Below are 20037 nucleotides of genomic sequence, written 5' to 3' on the forward strand. Positions count from 1 at the left end.
ACGTCTCATCCCGATCTTCCAGAAGACACATCTACGCCAGCATCCATAAAATCAGGCATCACCGCCGCTCAAAACCACTCCAATTGCCTTATTTCCGTTCTGGCATTGAGGTCCATGAACAAAACTGTCACATACTAATCACACCGTCGACAAACCTCATATCGATAGATTCAAGTTGTGCTTCAGTGACACTGAGAGGAGTTGTGGATAGAACAGATTCTCTCAACAGATTCTCCGCTTCTTACAGATCGTTTGCCATAGCTGAAGCATGCAATGAACAATTGTCACGTTCACCATATCAACTGAAATACGGATGGGAGCATGTTGCAATGACGATCTCTGCTCTACAAATGATTTTTGCACTACATAATCGAATAATCTGCAGTAATGGCTTCGGTTTCTTCAGCTTGAACCCATCTACAACGTGTGTGGCATTGCTGATCTGGGCTCTGAATTGCAAAGCTTGTGCCTCAAAAACTTGTTACTGAGATTCCAACAGCTTGAAACAACACATGTTGGTCATTGATGTGGGTAGATAACCTACAAAACTTGAGCTTCCCACACAATGTCCGTGTAATTGTGGGAAGTTCCTGCAGTGCCTGAAGTGTGAGAATGAAGCGAAAGAAATGAAGCCTTAGTACAAGTCATTGTGTTTCCAACATGTGCAATTACTGTTGCTCTTTAATGGCAATTTGGGTTTAGTAAGTGGCGTTTGATACGTTTCATTTTTATCTATTTTTTTCTTAACTTTAAAAAAAAAAAAAAAAAAAATGTATAAAATAAGTGATCTATGTTATTGCTTGACCTTCATTGTATTTGTATTTGTGTTAGTATTTCTCGTAAGAAATTTCTGAAGTTTTGTACTCTATCTACTATTGTATCATGTCTGTTGACTATATATATATATATATATATATATATAAAAAATAAAAATTTAGATATTCATTTGCACTGATAATTTCACATGAAATAAACAAAAAATTGAACACATGTTTGATTTTGCAATTGAGACTTGATTCTTTTATCTTTAAATTCTAACACCATATCTATTGATGAGGAATTGATGAGGAATGTCCTCTTTGAAATATTTGAAATTTTATTTTAAAATTATTTTTTGTTGTGAAGGAAAATATTTAAATCCAATTTTTTTATACACACAAAAAATAATTTTGTAATTTTAGATTTATTTAATAAAATAGATTTATATAATTCTTAATTATTACTTCAAAATAAAACATAATAAAGGTTTTTGTACTGAATTAACAAGTGCTTCTGAATCGAATGCAATTTAACAAAACCTGCAATGTGCAAAGTCAAAGTCTTGATAAGTTGTATGTAGAAAGTAAATTACAATATCTTAAATTTGGATCTAAAATAAATGTTAAATTTTAATACAATATGCACATGTAAGATTGGTCTAAGATTACAATTGTTGTTAATTTGAAGTTAGTTGTTTATAATTTAAGCTGTTACTTGAAGAAATAAATCTATTTAATAATGTTCTTATTAATGATAAAAAAATATGTTAAAATTTACCAATAAAAAATTTAGATAAAAAAAATATTTGTATAATAGCAAGGGGTTGCAAAGTAGAGGAGGAAGATGGAGGAAGTGTAAAGTGGGGCTAATTCCATGTGGGAATGGGAATAGGGGGATGTGGGGAAGTCAGGACAGGGGACATGAATGGGAACGGGGACAAAGAATAGGAAACAAGGGAGGAGAATAAGGACACGGGGGTTCAAGACTGGAGACATGGAATGAGGAAGAACAGGGACATGGGATTAGAAACAAGGGACAAAGATGGGGAATGGACGGAATCAATCATGAGATTGCAAGGAATCTAAGATTAACTTTTGATAATTGCAAAATCACTATTCATTAAGTACAAGTTTTAAAGCAAGTAGTAAGTTAGATTATGATGTAATCATAGAGTAACACATCAAGTCAAGAAAAACTCGCAATTGGTACTAAAAGTATCCTAAAATTTGGCAGTGGTCCAAGTGGAAATAATTTACATTGAGTTTAATATCCACATCAAAACTTACTTTCAACTGTTATGCTACTGTCTTTTCATGTTTTATTAAGAAGAATAAACGAAAAAATAATCTTTAATAAAAAAAAACAAATGTTCAGAAGAGTATTTTCTTGTGGAAAGGTAGACTTTTTGGCAGCATCCCTGTCGACAAGAAAAATTATTGGTGATGGATTCAGTTATTTTTTGAAAACTCTATAAACTTTCAATATGAACATATGTTTTGACAGAATATTGTTTGTATGCATCAAGTGTGTGCAGATCTACAGTTCCCATACTTTTGATCATTAGCGAACCAAAACCGTACGTTTTCATTTGTTAAAATAAGGTTTATTTTCTCCAATGCATTAAAAAACTGCACCAAAGACTATATATATATTTTTTGAGAATTTCACCTTACAGGGTGGCTTCAGGAACGTTGTTTAAAACAAAATTCTGAGTCACACGCTTTCACTTCTGATGCCGCTTATTCGTGCTCCTGTTTTTTTTAAATCCTTGAGAGTGCAATTAGGAAGCTGCACCACAGTACTTTCATGTATATTCATAGTCTAAACCACCAACATAGATTCAAGGACATAATTTCAGATGTATCTTGAAAACTTTCAGATTTTTAGATTACAAGTAAGTTTACCATGATGATAAATTATAACTCGAAAGGTTTAATTATGTTCGCCAGATCAATGTTGAGAACACTTACAGAAATATAGTCTTGTTGGCAGACACTTACTATTGAGCGAATCATTTTGGCGGTCTGGTAAACTGTCTTTCAAGTAGAGCCTCGGTATAAGACCATCTTTAAGGGAAAACGGTGGCTTCAATCTCCACAGTCAGTTCCAGAGGCAGGTGCACGGAAGCACCGCTACATAATGAATACATTGAACTCCATCCACTAACTCTTTCACTAATACATCCAAACGTCAGTCTAAACTTCGGCATTCACAAAAGGTTGGGATGTCGCCATCAGTCACGGTGATAATGCTCCATCTTTTTGTCAAATTCAACACTTCATCACATTCTTAGAGAATAATCCACCCAATCAACAAGCATCCTAATCAACAGACACTAAACAGAGTAAAAGATCCAGACAAAAATCACAAAACCATTGAATCAACAACCAAAACGAGAGATGCTCCATTATCCACTATGTGGAACCCACCATATATTATTAATGCAATGATGACTACCACGTTTTGATTAGAAAAAACAGCCTTCAGAAGGAAGCATCAGGGCAAAGTTCGCCACTACTGTACATCCAATTCCTGAGGACATATCACAGAGATACTCAGGGAAGGAAGCCGTAAAGTGGTTGCAAACTCTATTACTTGATGAACAGAGCAAAGCTTCTAAAACTCAACATCTGGGGCGCTGCTTGGATGTTTGAAAAGCGAACATGAGCAAGTTAACGGATGAGCAAAGTGGGTGTAAACAGGCAAAGAATGCCGAAAATACTTGCTTATGCCATATCCTTAGCCAGCTTCTCTGCCTTCTGTGAAACCTCCTCAATGCCGCCAACCATGTAGAAGGCCTGTTCAGGCAAGTCGTCGTACTTTCCATCCAACACACCCTGCACGTCAGGTTGAAGTCGTCAGGAACAGCACTATCGAAAGTTGAAACCATACTTTCAAGGGCAAACCTCTCTCGCAATTACCGAAGAACCCTAATCAAAACAAACCAGCTTCTGACAAGGAAAATCACAACTACCACATACCAACTCATATAAAACAGTCATCTTCAAATTTTCTTTGTCTCCCACAATAGAAGTTTAAAAGGGCATAAGTGGCTCACCCGGAATCCAGCAACGCTGTCTTTCAAGTCCACGTACTTTCCAGGCGACCCTGTGAATACCTCGGCCACGTGGAAGGGTTGACTCAAAAATCGCTGCATCTTCCTCGCGCGTGCCACAGTCAACTTGTCGTCTTCGCTCAGCTCGTCCATACCCAAGATGGCAATGATATCCTGCAAGTTCTTGTAGTTTTGCAGCACCTTCTGCACATCTCGTGCGCAGTAGTAATGCTCCTCTCCCAAAATGCGCGGGGACAGCATACGGGAGGTCGAATCCAAAGGATCCACAGCAGGGTAAATACCCAGCTCAGAAATTTGACGAGACAGCACAGTCGTGGCGTCCAGATGGGCAAAAGTAGTCGCTGGGGCAGGATCCGTCAAATCATCGGCGGGCACATAAATAGCCTGAACCGAGGTGATCGATCCCTTCTGCGTTGTCGTGATTCGCTCTTGGAGTCCTCCCAGATCAGTCGCCAGAGTAGGCTGGTACCCCACAGCAGATGGGATACGACCCAACAGAGCAGACACCTCCGAATTCGCTTGGGTGAAACGGAAAATGTTGTCGATAAAGAACAACACATCCTGCCCCTCAGCATCACGGAAGTGCTCTGCCACAGTCAGTCCAGTCAGACCCACTCGGGCACGGGCACCAGGGGGCTCGTTCATCTGTCCATACACCAGAGCGCACTTGCTCTCCATCTTCCCCAACCAAACCCAACAGGTCATCATTAGCCTTCAAAGACAAATAAAAGGTAACGAATTCACAGAGTAAACCTACCTCTAAACCATACCGTAACTGCAACATAAATGATAGAATAGTAGTGATTTATATCATCAGAAAGATCTTTTCAGGATGTCACCATCTACCGCTCACCGCTACCCACTCGGTCTTACCTGCTTGTCACCCAGCTTGATCACACCACTCTCAATCATCTCCTTGTACAGATCGTTACCCTCACGGGTGCGCTCTCCTACTCCAGCGAACACTGAAAATCCTCCGTGGGCCTTTGCAATGTTATTGATCAGCTCCATGATCAGCACCGTCTTCCCCACTCCTGCACCGCCGAACAGTCCAATCTTACCACCTCGCTGGTAGGGCGCCAATAGGTCAACGACCTTGATTCCAGTCTCCAAAATCTCCATCTCTGTTCCTTGGTCCACGAAGGCAGGGGCCTCACGATGAATTCCAAGAACATGCTCTCGGCCTACAAGCCATTACCACTCTTAGGATTTCACTCTCCCATCAGAACCAACACTAACACAGGGATTCGGAACTGTAAACGCACATCCACTTGAACAGCAAGTACAGACAATGCTGACACCCATCAATTGTGCACTTACTGATATCGCCTCTCTCGTCGATAGCTTCACCAATGACATTGATAATACGACCCAAAGTTGCACGCCCCACGGGGACCTGCACAATCGGAGTATCAAATTACCCGTTCGATTCAACCCGATTCAAAAACTCATGATCTGAGAGTCTCGTGCATCAGGAATCTAAGCAGCACATAATGGATTCAAAAACCTACTATTCCCGCTAACTCGGATGCGTGTGATTCCTCGACAGAATCAGAATTTCCAGCTCAGAGTGAAAATGTCAAAACATACACTGTTTCCAATCTGAGTACTTAAGAGGTTTCACATCTCAGGAAAAAAGAACTCTAATACTGTGTACCAAACGAATTGTGGAACATATGATTATCTGGAAAGTTACATGCATATCCTCTAATTAAACGAGCTGATAATTAGCATTATGTCATCATGTAACAACACTAAAGATACACGTTCGCATAGTATAACATGAACATGACCTGTAATCTCAATTACCGCAGATTCACACAAGAATGTTCGCGTTTAGTAATTGTACCAAATCTGATCACCATTCCACAAAAGTCCATCACTAAAACACGGAACGGCCACATTACACTCAGACGGCTACACAAATCCAGATGCAATCAAACAGGCACAGAAGAGCCTTCGACCCGGAAAATTCACCAAAACAAAATAAACATCCTAACCACCACCACATCCACTCAACAAAGGTTCTCACCATGATAGGAGACCCGGTGTTCAACACTCGCTGCCCGCGAACAAGCCCATCGGTCGTTTCCATAGCAATCGTCCGCACAGTGTTCTCTCCCAAATGCTGCGCCACTTCCAATACAACCCTCAGGTTGTGGTCCTGCACCTCCAAGGCGGTCAGAATGGGTGGCAAGCCCTTCTCAAACTTCACGTCCACCACGGCTCCGATCACTGTCGCAATGGAACCCACGCTTCCAGCGCCGGTGAAGTCCGTCGATTTGTTATCTGTGGACATGCTGCGCGCTAGCGCAGGTGTTACAGCCCTGACGCCCTGGAACAACGACGATCGGGACAGGCCCTTGGCAGCCGCATTCGCGACAGCTCTGCCATTGGGGGCATTGGAAGACACCGATCTCGACCCCTTCGGGGTCTGACAAGACGCGAGCCTGCGTGAGCCAGCCCGCAGCGCAGCGGCCAACGCCTTGCGTCCCGACATGGCCGTCTATCACCCTACAAACCCCTCCTCCTCAGAAAACCAAAAACCCACACTCGACAACAAGCAAAATCTCCCGCACACCCTCTAGGGTTTGCGCTCGGGGCTCCAGCACCGAAAACTTGAACACACAGGTAAGAAGAAGCTTTCCTGGCCCCTCTTGTGTCGCTGCGTCGCTGCCATGCACAACGGGGCCAACCCGACTTCGAAGGGACAACGATCATCGGCAAACGAATGAAGCTTCCGGGGATCTAGGTTTTGCCTGGTTCTCAACCGATCGATATCTGTCTATTGGATTCTGGGTAATTCCGAGATGCGGCGTCGCGGTTGGTAGATCGCGCCGCGATTGTTGTCAGTGCGGCGACGAAACTCTTGTGAGATGGACCGAGTGAGTGTGAGTGCGGTGAGTGACAGAGTGAGTGACTGGGTAATTCCCTCGTCTTAGTTACTTGCGGGTCCCCGTAATCAACTCACTAATCCTATTACTAAGTGGGATTAGCTTGCTCGTGTCCCTTTGCCTGTTCCATTAGGGTTTATTACAGTCGAACCAAGCGGGTGTTTTCCTTTTCCTTTATCTTTTTCTTACTTTAGTTTATTTTGTTTTATCCTATTCTTTTACTCTCTGCAAGCGGTGTAGGAACTCAACGTCTGGAATTTATCATCAAATGTTGTCATGTGTTTGTTTGTTTTAGTGAGAATAATTAAAGGTAATGTTTCTGATCTTTTTATTTTTGTAGGTTTCATAAACATGGTTCCAATTTCTGTAATAGTTTTTATTTTTCAAAAAAAAAAATTTTAAAAGAGAAAATAATTACCTTGCTGATTTTTTTATTTCTCGAACAAATTTGTAGGGTCTATGCATCAGTGATTGCGAGTCATTCATGCTACCTTCTGAGACTAGTCTTTTGTACTTTTCAACTTGCACCACAAAAATTATTGGTCATAAAGATAGGTTCTGTTTTGCTACCAAGATGTTTATAATGCTGTGGGAAAATGGACGGATAATACATTTTAGAAAACAATCTGGCATTGTATGCATATATTTTCTTGAAGTAATAAAATCAAACAGAAAAAAAAATTGTATGAGTAAATTATTTTATATGGATAAAGAAAGCAATGACATAATAAATGTAAAACTAATAAAAGAAAAATGCATCATAATACAACAAAAGTATAATTTCGGACATTACATTGAATTGTAATCATTTAACAATCACATATTAACTTTTATATGTATGAATATATATATATATATATATATATATATATACGCTTATGAAGCATATATAATAGTTATATTTCTATTAAGATTTTGAAAAATTTATACTTTTTCTAAAATATATGTAATAAATATAAAACAACATATTGCATATATATTATTTTTTAATTTATTTATATAAATTAAACTAACTTTGTAAATTTATACACCATAGAATATTGACAAGATTGATTATGTATACAAAGTGACTTATTATTATACTAGTTGTCATAAGAGTTTCTTAAAAAATCTAAAGATGAATAATTTAGTAATATATCTATTTTAATGTTATAATTAAATATTAATTAAAATCAGACAAGTGTATCATATTTATTTATTTATCATTAATATCATAATTATTATGCTATTGATAAATAAAATATAATACATATTCTACTATAATTAAGACCTTATGAATTTTTCAAAATAGATTTATTGTAATTAAATTCAAAAAAGATTCACAAAGATTAAGACTTTAAAAATATAATTTTAATTAATATCTTTATTTTAGAAAAATATTATGACCAAATAAAGCCATGTTAGGATGTGTTCTTATCAAAGACAAGAACTTGAAGAATGTAATTAAAGAAGTGAAATGTGTTTCAATATATATATTGAAGAAGAAATTGGAATGGTTACTACCAAATACAAGAATTAAGATTCTTAAAACTATATTAAATTAGATTCTTAAAGCTATATTAAAAGCAAGAAAGGAATTGACAAGAATGAAGAAATAATCACTCCTATTTCTATATATACTATTTAATTAAAGAAGTATGTGGCTACATTCTAAACATAATTTAACACATGTCTAACCAACGAGACATGTGTCTAACTAGTAAGATAAGTTTTCAACATATGTACTACATGGCCAACTTATAAAGCATGTAGTCAACATGTGCAATACATGGCCAACTCGTTAACTAAGTTTTCAAACTATCAATCACCCACAAGCATTTTGGAAGTCAAATCTATGTTTATGAAGCTTCTAAGAAGCTATTCTATAAGATGGTATCAAATTTACCTACTTCTATTTAACTTTTTTTATCTAAATAAATACTAGTGTTAATATATATTTCTTTGACATAACACTCATTTTAAAGATGAGTTCTAAAAGGAGCACTAATTACATGTTGAGAAAGTCTATGATACAACAAATTATATTTTCCACATACTTTGATCTTTATTCTTAACAAATGTAGTTGATAGGTCTTTTAAATCTTTTGTAATATTTCTTACTAAGGTAAAAAGACCACTTTGTTATTTGATTATTATTAAGTTCTTCATAACTTTTTTCAAGTAAACATTTGGAATGCCATCAAAAGTAGTTTATGTCTCCAATAATTTTATTAAACATTGAGAGGCTCTTCCAAAGTTGTGATATCAAACATGTTGTATCTCACCATCTATTTTAAAAAAAATGTGTCATTCTTGAGGATCTTCACATCTATTATGTTGTCTTAAAGTCTATGATAATTTCAATTGCTAATTTAATAACTTAGCAAAAAATAATTCTTGATTTGAATTTTTTAATTATTGATTTATCATCTCATTAATATTACAAATATAAAAATAAATCACAAAAAAAGGTAGAAGATAAAATGTAATCTTTACTAAACTTGCTTTATTTTATAATACATAATTGCTTAACTCTTCATTTTAGTATTCATGGATGATGTCAATAAAAAATATCAACCTTCATAACTATAATTTAAAGTTTCTTAAATGGTTGCTACAAGCATTCACTAATATCATATTTGTATCAACATACAAGATATTCTAACATATTTTGGTCCTAGCTTAAGTTTAAGACTTCTTCTTTCTTAAATTCTTAATTGTTGTCTATTTCTATAGAATGAAGTGGTATCTATTTTCTTTCCAATATATGTAATTTCTTTTATGGCTAAAGAAAAAACATATAGAATATAAGATAAATCTTCATAAACTCTAATAAGTGTAATTAATATGTAATTAGATTGAACTATTTAGAATAAAAAATAATCTAAGCTTTAAAGAAATTTTCTCTCAATATTAGAGGTTGCAGATTATCTTCTTCAAATTTGACTTATGGATTTGTTAAATTGTTTGAAATGGAAGAAAAAATCATTGATGCTACACTCGATAGAAGTGAAAATAGATTTGTAACTATTGCAAATCTTCACGAATTTGTCAATACTGTTAGAGTGGAAATTTCATGCATTTCTGGTACCAATCATGAAAACACTAATTTTATGCCTATGGAAGAAGTTCAAAAATCTACATTAAGAAGTTGTGCAGTTGAAGGAAGCAAGTAGATCGACCTCACAACCAAATCAAGGAAGTTTTACTTCTACAAGTATGACAGAGACACAAATAAATATGCTTGATAAGTTGAACACAATGAAATCAAGTTTTCAAAGATTTTTGAAATAAGTCAAGCTCTATCTAAGGTTGCATCCTTTTCAATATCCTAATGGATGTATTCAAATTAGATTCACAAATATACTTCTATTTAAATTTTATTTATTTATTTATTTATTTTTATTATTAATAAAAAAAGATTCATGACTCTTTTATGATTTAAATTCATTCATAGAAGTATTTACAACTACATTTAGAAATAGTGATCAAGAAAAAGTAGCAAAGACTAAGCTTATATCTTTACAATAAGGATTAAGATCAACTATTATATGTGTTGTTAAATTCCAAAACCTTGCTTGCAACATGGATTGGAATGACAAAGCCTTGATCAATCAATTTTGATATGGATTGAAGGATAACATCAAAGATTTGTTATTGGTAATGTCAAAAATAAAATCTTTGGAACAATTTATTGCTCAAGTCATTGCATGTGACAATCAATTATTTGAAAGATGTTAAGAATAAAGACTTGCTTAAAGAGGAATAAGCTAAGTAATGACAATATTTAGATTCTTAACTAAGTAAGAAAAGATTTGATGTCATCAAAAGGGTTTATGCTTATATTAAAGAGAAGCTAAGCACATTGTTCAACATTGTTAAAAAAATAATTCAATCACAAAATGAAGAATACAATTGCCAAAGAAGATAATGTATTAAAAAACAAGTTTTTTCAACTGCAATACAAATTATGTAGTTGGAATCATGTGCAATACCTAATAAAGGTCTTATTCTTTCCTTAGATCTTTCACCTTGTTTTATAATTGATGTATATTTAGGACCTAAAAATCACAAAGTCTTTGCATTATTAGATTCAAGAGCCTCAGCTTGTTTTATATACAAAGATTTTACCAAGAAACAAGAAATAACTTTAGTCAAGAATAATTAAATCCATACATATAGAAGTCATAGATGGTCGTTTGTTGTCTTTTAGAGATATCATTCATAAGATTTTTCTTTTAGATGTAGCAATTAAAGTTCATAATAATATAATTATATTTAATATATATTAAGATATTTCTCCAATCCAATTATTTTAGAATTATCATGGTTAAAAAAATATAATCTTTAGATAGATTGAATTTCTTATGACCTCAATTTTTCTTGTAATTTAATCCAAAACCTCAAAAGTAAAGTAAATAAGCCTAATACATCCAAACTTTTATAGGTATGTGCAAGAACTTTTATGCATGTAGCAAAAAAAAAAAGGTCATCTTTTGCTATACATGCCACACCCATTTTTAATAGTGGAAAGTCGTCAAGTGGTATTTTTAGCTAGTATTAAGATTTTAAGGATATTTTTGAAAAGAAAAATACAAATATTTTTTCAAAGCATTGATTGTATGATTATACAATTGATATATAAGAAGGAGCTCAACCACCATTTAGATTGATCTACAACTTATTGCAAAATAAATTGGCTATACTAAATGAATACATTGACAACAACTTAGTTAAGAAATTTATTTACCATTTAAAATCTCCAACAAGAGCTCCTATCTTATTGGTGAAGAAAAAAGATGGATCTTTGTAGATGTGCATAGACTATTGAGGAGTTAATAAGATCACCATCAAGATTAGGTATATCATATTTTTTATTTCAAGACTTCTTAATCAACTCAATCAAAAAAGATCTACAAAAAAATAAATCTATAAAGAGCATACAACTAGATCCACATTAAAAAAAAAAAAAAAAATGAAAGATTGCTTTCCAAACTAGGGATGGCGTTGTACCACATGTATTCTTGCTTAAGAATGCATTAGGCACCTTGTTGTGGAAGGTAAGTAGAAATAAAAGAACAATCCTATCAAGTCTAATAAAATATTAAATAACTTTAAATAGACCTTAACAATCTTGATTAAATTTTGACTAATTCAAAATAAATTTAAAAGAATTTATAAAAAAAATACAGTAAATTTTCAAACTAATCTCAAAGAAAAATAACAAGAAATCTTAAAGAAATATAAAAATAAATCTTTAACGAAATAATAACAATCTTAAAAAAATATTAGAAATAAAAACCTTACAAGAAATAATAAAGAATCCTAAAGAATTATTAAAAATAAAAATTCTAATTGAAATCCTAATTAAAGACTTAATTGAACCTAAATTAAATTCTATATCAAATTCTAATAAAATCCTAATAAAATCTTAAATATTAGACAAATCCTAAACAAATCCTAATCAATTCCTAGTCAAGTTCTAAACCAAACTCCAAGCAAACTCTAATCCTAACCAAATTGTAGACCAAATCTTAAGTCCTAATTAAACCATAGATAGATTCTAATATAAATATTATAGAAAATTGGAACCTCAAAAACTAATGATCAAATTTTGATATCAACTCGAAATTTACATACTTCTTAACATCTTAATTAAAAATAAGCACAAGAAATATGAAATCAATTGCACTTATCAATTGAGAGAAATATAAGATAATTCAATTGGGTGTTAAGTAGCGTCTTACTCCAACTTAAATGCTAAACTTCTAGCACCAATACATCCTTTTTGAATTATTGAATTCCTACTAAATTTTACTTAAATTTTTAAAATCAAGTCTAGTATCCACACAAAAATATTTTACTTCAATCCAATTGACAGATTGCTAAAGATCTTAGAAATACTCATTGATCCTCAAACTCCAATTTTTGAAACCTCAATCTACAAAAACCTTTATATACTTTATTCTAATCGTTTGATTGACTTCAAAATTTGTACACACATTTACAACTAGCACACCAATATATTATTCAAAATTCATTCATACATACACTACAAAACTTAAGAAATCCTTAAATTTATAAATATATTTTTATTTTTTAAAGATAAACCAATCAAGAACATTATTAAGTTTGAAAATCTCCCAAAAATTCAATATTATTTCAATTGATATAAAATTAATGCTTTAAAATCTTTCCTAAAGTTTTCTCTCAAATTCCATTTTTTTAATCTACCAAAGAATTCCAAAGTCATTATATTGAAGTGGTTTTATGCCTCACAGTCTGATTTCAATTGAGGTTGACAACCAATCCTCTCTAGGTACCAATTTTTAGTAATTTGAAGTAATTTTTACTTCATCCTATTGTTAATTCTCTCCTTAACATGCCTATATTGATTTCTTATCTTATTTTCTTTGATTTGGCTTATTTATGCCTCTATAAAGTAAATAGAAGTTCTTTCTATAAAAAGATAATATTAAGACTAAATATTTTATTATTATTTTTATCTTTTATTCTTATTTTTCTACTACATCTTTTTACTAGGCTCTTCTATAATAACATCCATATTTTGATTTTTTACTATATAGTCGTATTACCACATGACAATGTGTATCTAATTAAAATATTTATTTGCCAATCAAAATTTGTAGAAAGAATTTTTATCTTATTTGTTAAAAAAAGAAAAATCATTATTAATGTGTTGATTATTGAAGATTCAACAAGATCATCATCAAAAATAACCATCTTCTTCTTTTAATTTTAAAACTTCATAATCAATTAAATCAAATTAAGATCTATATTAAAATAAATCTACAATAAATATATAATTTGGTACATATAAAAAAATAGATAAATAAAAGATTATATTTTAAATCAGGCATAGATATTTTAAATATAATATCAAGTCTTTTGGACTTATAAATGCAATAGCTACTTTTTAAAATCTTATGAATGATATTTTTTGAGAATTTTTAGATGATTTTGTTGTATGTTGCTTAAGAAATACATTAATTTAGTCTAAGAATACAAAAAAGCATGAAATTTGTAGTTGTTGTGTATTACAAAAATTCAAAAAAGCAAGAAATTTGTAGTTGTTGTATATTATAAAAACTTAAAAAAGTAAGATTCTAAGCTAAAATAGAAGAGTGTATATTTTACACAATTCAAGTTAATTTTTAGGATATTTTATTTCAAATGATGGCTTTATAATAGATTCTAAAAAAGTTCAAACTATCATAAATTAGAAGATTCTAAGGAAAATAAAATGTATACAATATTTTAAAGAATTTGCCAATTATTACTAGGTTTTTATGAAGAGTTTTTATTAAGTTACAACTTTATTTATAAATTTAACTTTTAAAGACAAAATTCAATAGAATAAAGAAGTTGAGCATTATTTGACACTTTAAAGACAACTTTTGTTTTTGTACCAATTTTTTATTACATCAACTTCTCTAAGGTATTTTTTTATTTTATAGAAATAAATATACAAGACTTTGCTTTAGATTTAATACTATCACAAATTTGGAGCAAATAAAAAATTTTATCCAATAGCTTTTTATTTGAAAAAGAATTAAGTAGAAAAAATCAACTACAAAATCAACAACAAAGAACTTTTTGGAATTGTGGATTCATTTCAAGAAAACACCATTATCTAGAATGTGTTTTTAGTTTAGTAATGTTTTGTAAAAATCACAAGAATCTCAAATATTTTACATCAACACATGTTTTAAATTGTTGTCAAATCCATTAGAATTTGTTTTTGTCAATATTTGAATTTAAAATTAATTATTAACTAAGAAACAAGAAGGTTTATCAAGCGCCCTTCACAAATATTTCAAATTTTTACCAAAAGAAGAAAATATAACTTTTGGCCAAGGTAGTTTTATTTTTGAGCTTTAAAATCAACATTAATTGTTGATTTAACCTTTCATTAAAAATTTCAATCAAGTATGTTCTCTAATCTTCTTATTCATGATTTTAAAGATAATCCTTCTAAAATTTATAATATTTTAAAGTTTAAGTTAAAGAACAATCTATTACATTTTGAAAGATACTTATATATTTCAAAAGATAAAGTAAAAACATATGCTTTTCAAATTTGTCACAATTTTTTATTTGTAAGATAGTTTTGATACAATAAGACTTTAAAATTAATATGAAAAGATTTTTGGTAGTTTCAAATAGAGAAGGCAATTAAAATCTTAATACAATTGTATGATATTTGTTTAAAATCAAAAATTCTTTATCATTAATCTTATGTACTTTTTTAGCCATTATTAATATAAAAAAACCATATTCTTTTATTTTTATAGATTTTATCATGGATCTTTTAATCTCAAGCTTATATAAGTCTATATTCATGATAGTAGATCATTTCACCAAGGTGGTATATTTTGTACTTTATACAAAAACTATTAGATGTGAAGAAACAATTAAATTTTTTTTTGACAATATTTATTTTTATTTTGGATTACAAAGAAATATTATAATAGATAGAAGAATTTAATTTATATTAATATTTTAGAAAATAGTTTTTAAAATATTGAAAATAGATATAAGACTATCTTTGGTATTTCATCCTCAAATTACTAAACAAATAAAACAAGTGAATCAAGTTTTTAAGTAGTACCTATGATATATCAATAAATACCATCAAGATGATTAGAAAACTCTTTTGCTATTGGCAAATTTTGCTTATAATAATACAATATATTTTTCTATTAAATAAGTTTTTTTATCAATTATAATTATTATTTATAATTTGATATATTTGACTTTACAAAAATTGATAATCCTATCGCAAGTTGTTTATCAAAGTTACACCCAACAATAAAGATATAATTAAAAAAAGTTAAAGAATAAAAAAAGATCAATATAAATATCTATTATAAGAAAAAACCTCAATTTTATAATGGCAATAAGGTATGGTTGTTTTTATTGTAATATCAAGATTATTTTTTCTTATAATAAATTGGATTATTATAAACTTAGACCATTTCTTATTAGTAAATAAATTAATATAGTTGCATATCAATTACTTCTATCTAAGTCTATGAAGATCCATCTCATATTTGATGTGTCTTTTTTTGAACCATATAACATAGTGAATATACCAAGAAGAAAAAAAATGCTATTTTATTTTATTTTATAGAAGTAGACAATAATCAAGAGTTTGAGGTTGAAGAATTTTTAGATTTAAGATAGTGCTAAGATAGATTGGAATATCTTATATATTAGTATTGATATGATATAAGTGAATATACATGGGAGCTAACTTAAAATCTTACAAATGCAACAAAGAAAGTTGATACTTTTCATTGATACATCTATCAAAATTAAGATGAAGAGTTAAGTAATTTTTTGCTATACAAAAAATAATATTTAGTGAGGATTATATTCTATCTTCTATCTTTATTTGTGATTTTTGTATATTTGTGGAACTAAGATAATGTTGAATTAATAACCATTATATTTAACTAATGAGCTATTATTTGCTAAGTTATTAAACGATACATTGAAATTGTCACAACCTTTAAGATGACGTAATAGAGATGAAGATTTTCAATAATGACATATTTTTCTTCAAATAGATAGCAAAATACAACGTATTTGATATTATAACTTTGGAAGAGACTTTCAATGTTTGATGATACTATCAAAAGTAAAAACTACATTTGATAGTATTTGAAATATATTATATGAAATAAATTATAAAGACTTTTGAAATGATTAAATTTAAAGTAGTCTTTATACTTTGATATAGAATATTATCAATGGCTAAAAAGACCTATCAACTACCTTCAAATGGAATAAAGATCAAAATATGTGACAAATATAATTTATTACATCTTAGACTTTTTTAATATGTAATCAATACTCCTTGTAGAATTTGTTCACAAAAGAAAAGTAATATCACAAATATATATAAACATCTAAATAAGAAGTGTTAGATAGAAGATAAATGTAAATAGATTTTATGATATTTTATGGAATAGCTTCAAAAAAGATTCATAGATGTGGATTTGACTTTATATGTATTTATAGTTGATTAGTAGGTTGAAAAATTGGCCAACAAGTTGATCACATATTGCACATGTTGGCAACTTGTGGTACTATTTGGCCTTCTAATGCACATGTAGAAAACGTTTTTTACTAATTAAACATGTATTTTATAAGTTAAGCACTTATTGGAGGTCATATAGAACATTGCTATGTAGCTCCTAGTTAAATAGAATATATGAAAGCAAAAGTAAAGCCTTCTTTATTCTTCTCAATGTCTTTCTCGTTCTTAGTCTTTTTTTAAGAATTTATAAATTTTTTTGTCTTTAATAATAGTCATTCTAATTTTAATACTATACCACTTTTGAATAAATATCTATTTTTTTTGTAGTGTCACAAGAGTGTATTGAGGTTTTTATTGGTTGTGATTCATGTCCTTGGCAATAATCTATTGTTAACTAAGAAAAGATAAAGCTATGTTATTGTAAGTATATTTTTATTAATTTATCAAAGATAAGAACATGAAAAATATATTTAAACAAATGAGACATATCCCAAAGAAAACTTATATAAAGAGAATGAAAAAATACCTATATTCAAGAAAAAAATTGGAATAGCTACTACCAAAGATAAAAAAGCTATAAATTCTTGAAATTTTAATTAAAAAAAAATTAACAAGAGTGAAAAAAATCTTAATATATATATATATATATATATATATATATATCTACTATCTAATTAAAAAAATGTAGAAATATTTTAAAATTCATTTGATATGTGTCTAACTTACAGTATATATATATATATATATATATATATATATAATTTACAGGACTAGTTTTCAATATGTGCTCTATAAGGCCAACTTATACAATAAGTGGTCAATATGTACAACACATAGGCCAACTTATTAGCTAAGTTTTGAACCTATCAATGACCTACAAACACTTCAAAAGTTAAATCTATATCTATGAAGCTTTTAAAAAGTTTATCTATAAGATGTTATCAAATTTATCTACTTTTATTTAATTCTTTTTATTTAAATAAATATTAATAAATATATATATATGTCTGTGATAATTTTTCACTTATAAACAAAACATTTTAGAAATAAGATGTCATCTTATGCTACATATTTATAAATAAATGTTTTTTTTATAGAATTTATGATATTTTTATAATATTTCTTTTATATGTTATGAATTAATAAAATTTAAAATTATAAAATACAATATAATTATTTATGATAATATATTTAAAGATTTTTTTTTGAATTTAAAATATAAGACAATAATTTTATATTTTGGCTGTATTTAGAGGAATATCTTATTGAAGATGGATTGATTTAATATTTTTTTATTATTGGTTATTAAAAAGACTTGAATATATGTGCTTATAAGCTTTTAAATATGATTATTGTTTTACTAATATTTTTATAGCTTGGTCTTAAAAACATAATTATAATGTTTAAATTAAAACTTTTAGACAAAGATTTAGATACTTTATGATTTTTTAAAGATTTTTTTAAGTCAAAAATAATTTTAGAATATATTTTAAAGGAAATTGAGGTAGTAAAAAGTATTTAGAAGAAAAAAAAGTATTTAAGGAATTTAAAGAAGATTTTGAAGATATTTAGTAGTTTTTGAATTTTTTTAGTATATTAAAAATAAAAATATATCTTTTGAGTTGTTTTTGAGATGAATTATATTCTATTGAAGTTATTTTAAAATATTTTTAGATGAAATTTACTATTTTATATTATAAGAAAATTTTTAAATTTTTATTAAAGCTAAACATTCTAATCTATTTGGAATTATTTTAAATAGTTCTTTGGTTGAATAAAGATGATCTTTTAAATTTAAAATAAAATAAAAATAAATAAAGATTTGAATTTTTATTTTTTAAAAATATATTTTAATATTATAATTTTAAAATATATTAATATTAAAATATTAAATTATTAAAATATGAATTCTTTATAAATAAGATAAAAGGAAATGAAGTTTTTTTGTATAAGTTAAGAAAATAAAGATTCATGCAAGCAAATTTAATATTTTATGTAAATTCTTAGAAAAAATACATACCATAATAAAAATTAATTAAGTAAATTTTGAATTTAAATATAACAAAATTACAACTTTAAAATCAATTTATATCAAAGACTAGACACTTAATAACATAAAAATTTATATCATATAATGCATTAAGAACAAATTTGATGTACAAGGTACAAAGAGCATATTTTTTAGGTATTATGATAGAACTAAGATCTTTAAAAATTATAAATAATATAAAAATATTCAAATAATAAATTTTGAAACATAAAAGTGCTATTGAGCATTTAAACTTATACTAGAAAGACCTTTAGAATTTACTTATGAAATTGATTTTCTTATACTTGTTCTTTCAATTGTACAACTTCTTAATGTAGGCATAAAACTTTAGTATTGAATTCCTTTATAAGTGTAGAAATACTATCTAAATAAATAAAATTATTAACACATGATATATTTTTGCTTATAGAAAATAAAATAGATCTTGAAGATCTGTAATAATTTTAAATCTCTTTTCACTTCTTTCAACTAAAGTATTTATGGTTGATTCTTCAATTTGGATTAATGGGAAATCAAAATAAAAATATTAACAATTACAAAATTAAATTATAAAAGAATAATATTTAATATTTAAATAATATATTTTTCAAAAAAAAATTATAAATTTCAAAATTGTTTATTTAAAATATAGAAAATTCCTTTGATTTTATATTTTATATTTTAAGATTTTAAGTTTTTAAAATTATAATTCAAATATCTTTAATTAGATATAAATTTATTTATGTAATTATGAATTATAATTTTAAAAATATTGTATCTATTTTTATAATTTTAAATAATAGATAATATGAGTATTTATATATTAATATTTTTATATAAGATAATTCTAAGTTGTTAAAGAATTTATAAAGCAGTATTCACATATTTCATATTTGTCACAATTATTCTATTAGATAATTTCTTAGATATACTTTAATAAATTCACTTCAATCTAATTTCATTTAATGGAAACTAATAAGATGTAAAAAGAAATAGCTAATAAATTTAATTGTGTATTTTTGATTAATCAAAAATATTCTTCATAAAAGAAATCCATAACAAAACCAAACTAAATACAATAAAAATCAAACTCATCAAATATCATATGAAAAAAAACTCTTATCATTCTAAAAGCATATAACTAGAAGCTAATAATGAATTATATAAAACATGAAATGAAGAAAGAAAGTGCACATTGGTTTGGTCTTATGTTAATTTACAAATGTAATCCAAG

At 28.8% G+C, this 20037-nt stretch overlaps 1 protein-coding gene across 1 annotated transcript; it reads right to left on the reverse strand.

The window, feature by feature from the left end:
* Positions 1 to 3166: 3166 nt before the first annotated feature.
* On the reverse strand, positions 3167 to 6452 carry LOC112283663 (ATP synthase subunit beta, mitochondrial). The gene is made up of 5 exons (XM_024522703.3): positions 5868 to 6452; positions 5156 to 5231; positions 4709 to 5019; positions 3818 to 4513; positions 3167 to 3596 (listed from the first exon to the last, which is right to left on the reverse strand). Exons 1-5 carry the CDS (start codon positions 6333 to 6335, stop codon positions 3486 to 3488), a joined length of 1662 nt encoding a protein of 553 aa, XP_024378471.1. The 5' UTR covers positions 6336 to 6452; the 3' UTR covers positions 3167 to 3485.
* Between the last annotated feature and the right edge of the window lie 13585 nt (positions 6453 to 20037).

The sequence above is a fragment of the Physcomitrium patens genome, chromosome 6 (genome assembly GCF_059467195.1).
Source record: "Physcomitrium patens ecotype Gransden chromosome 6, ASM5946719v1, whole genome shotgun sequence".
NCBI classification, from domain to species: Eukaryota; Viridiplantae; Streptophyta; class Bryopsida; order Funariales; family Funariaceae; genus Physcomitrium; species Physcomitrium patens.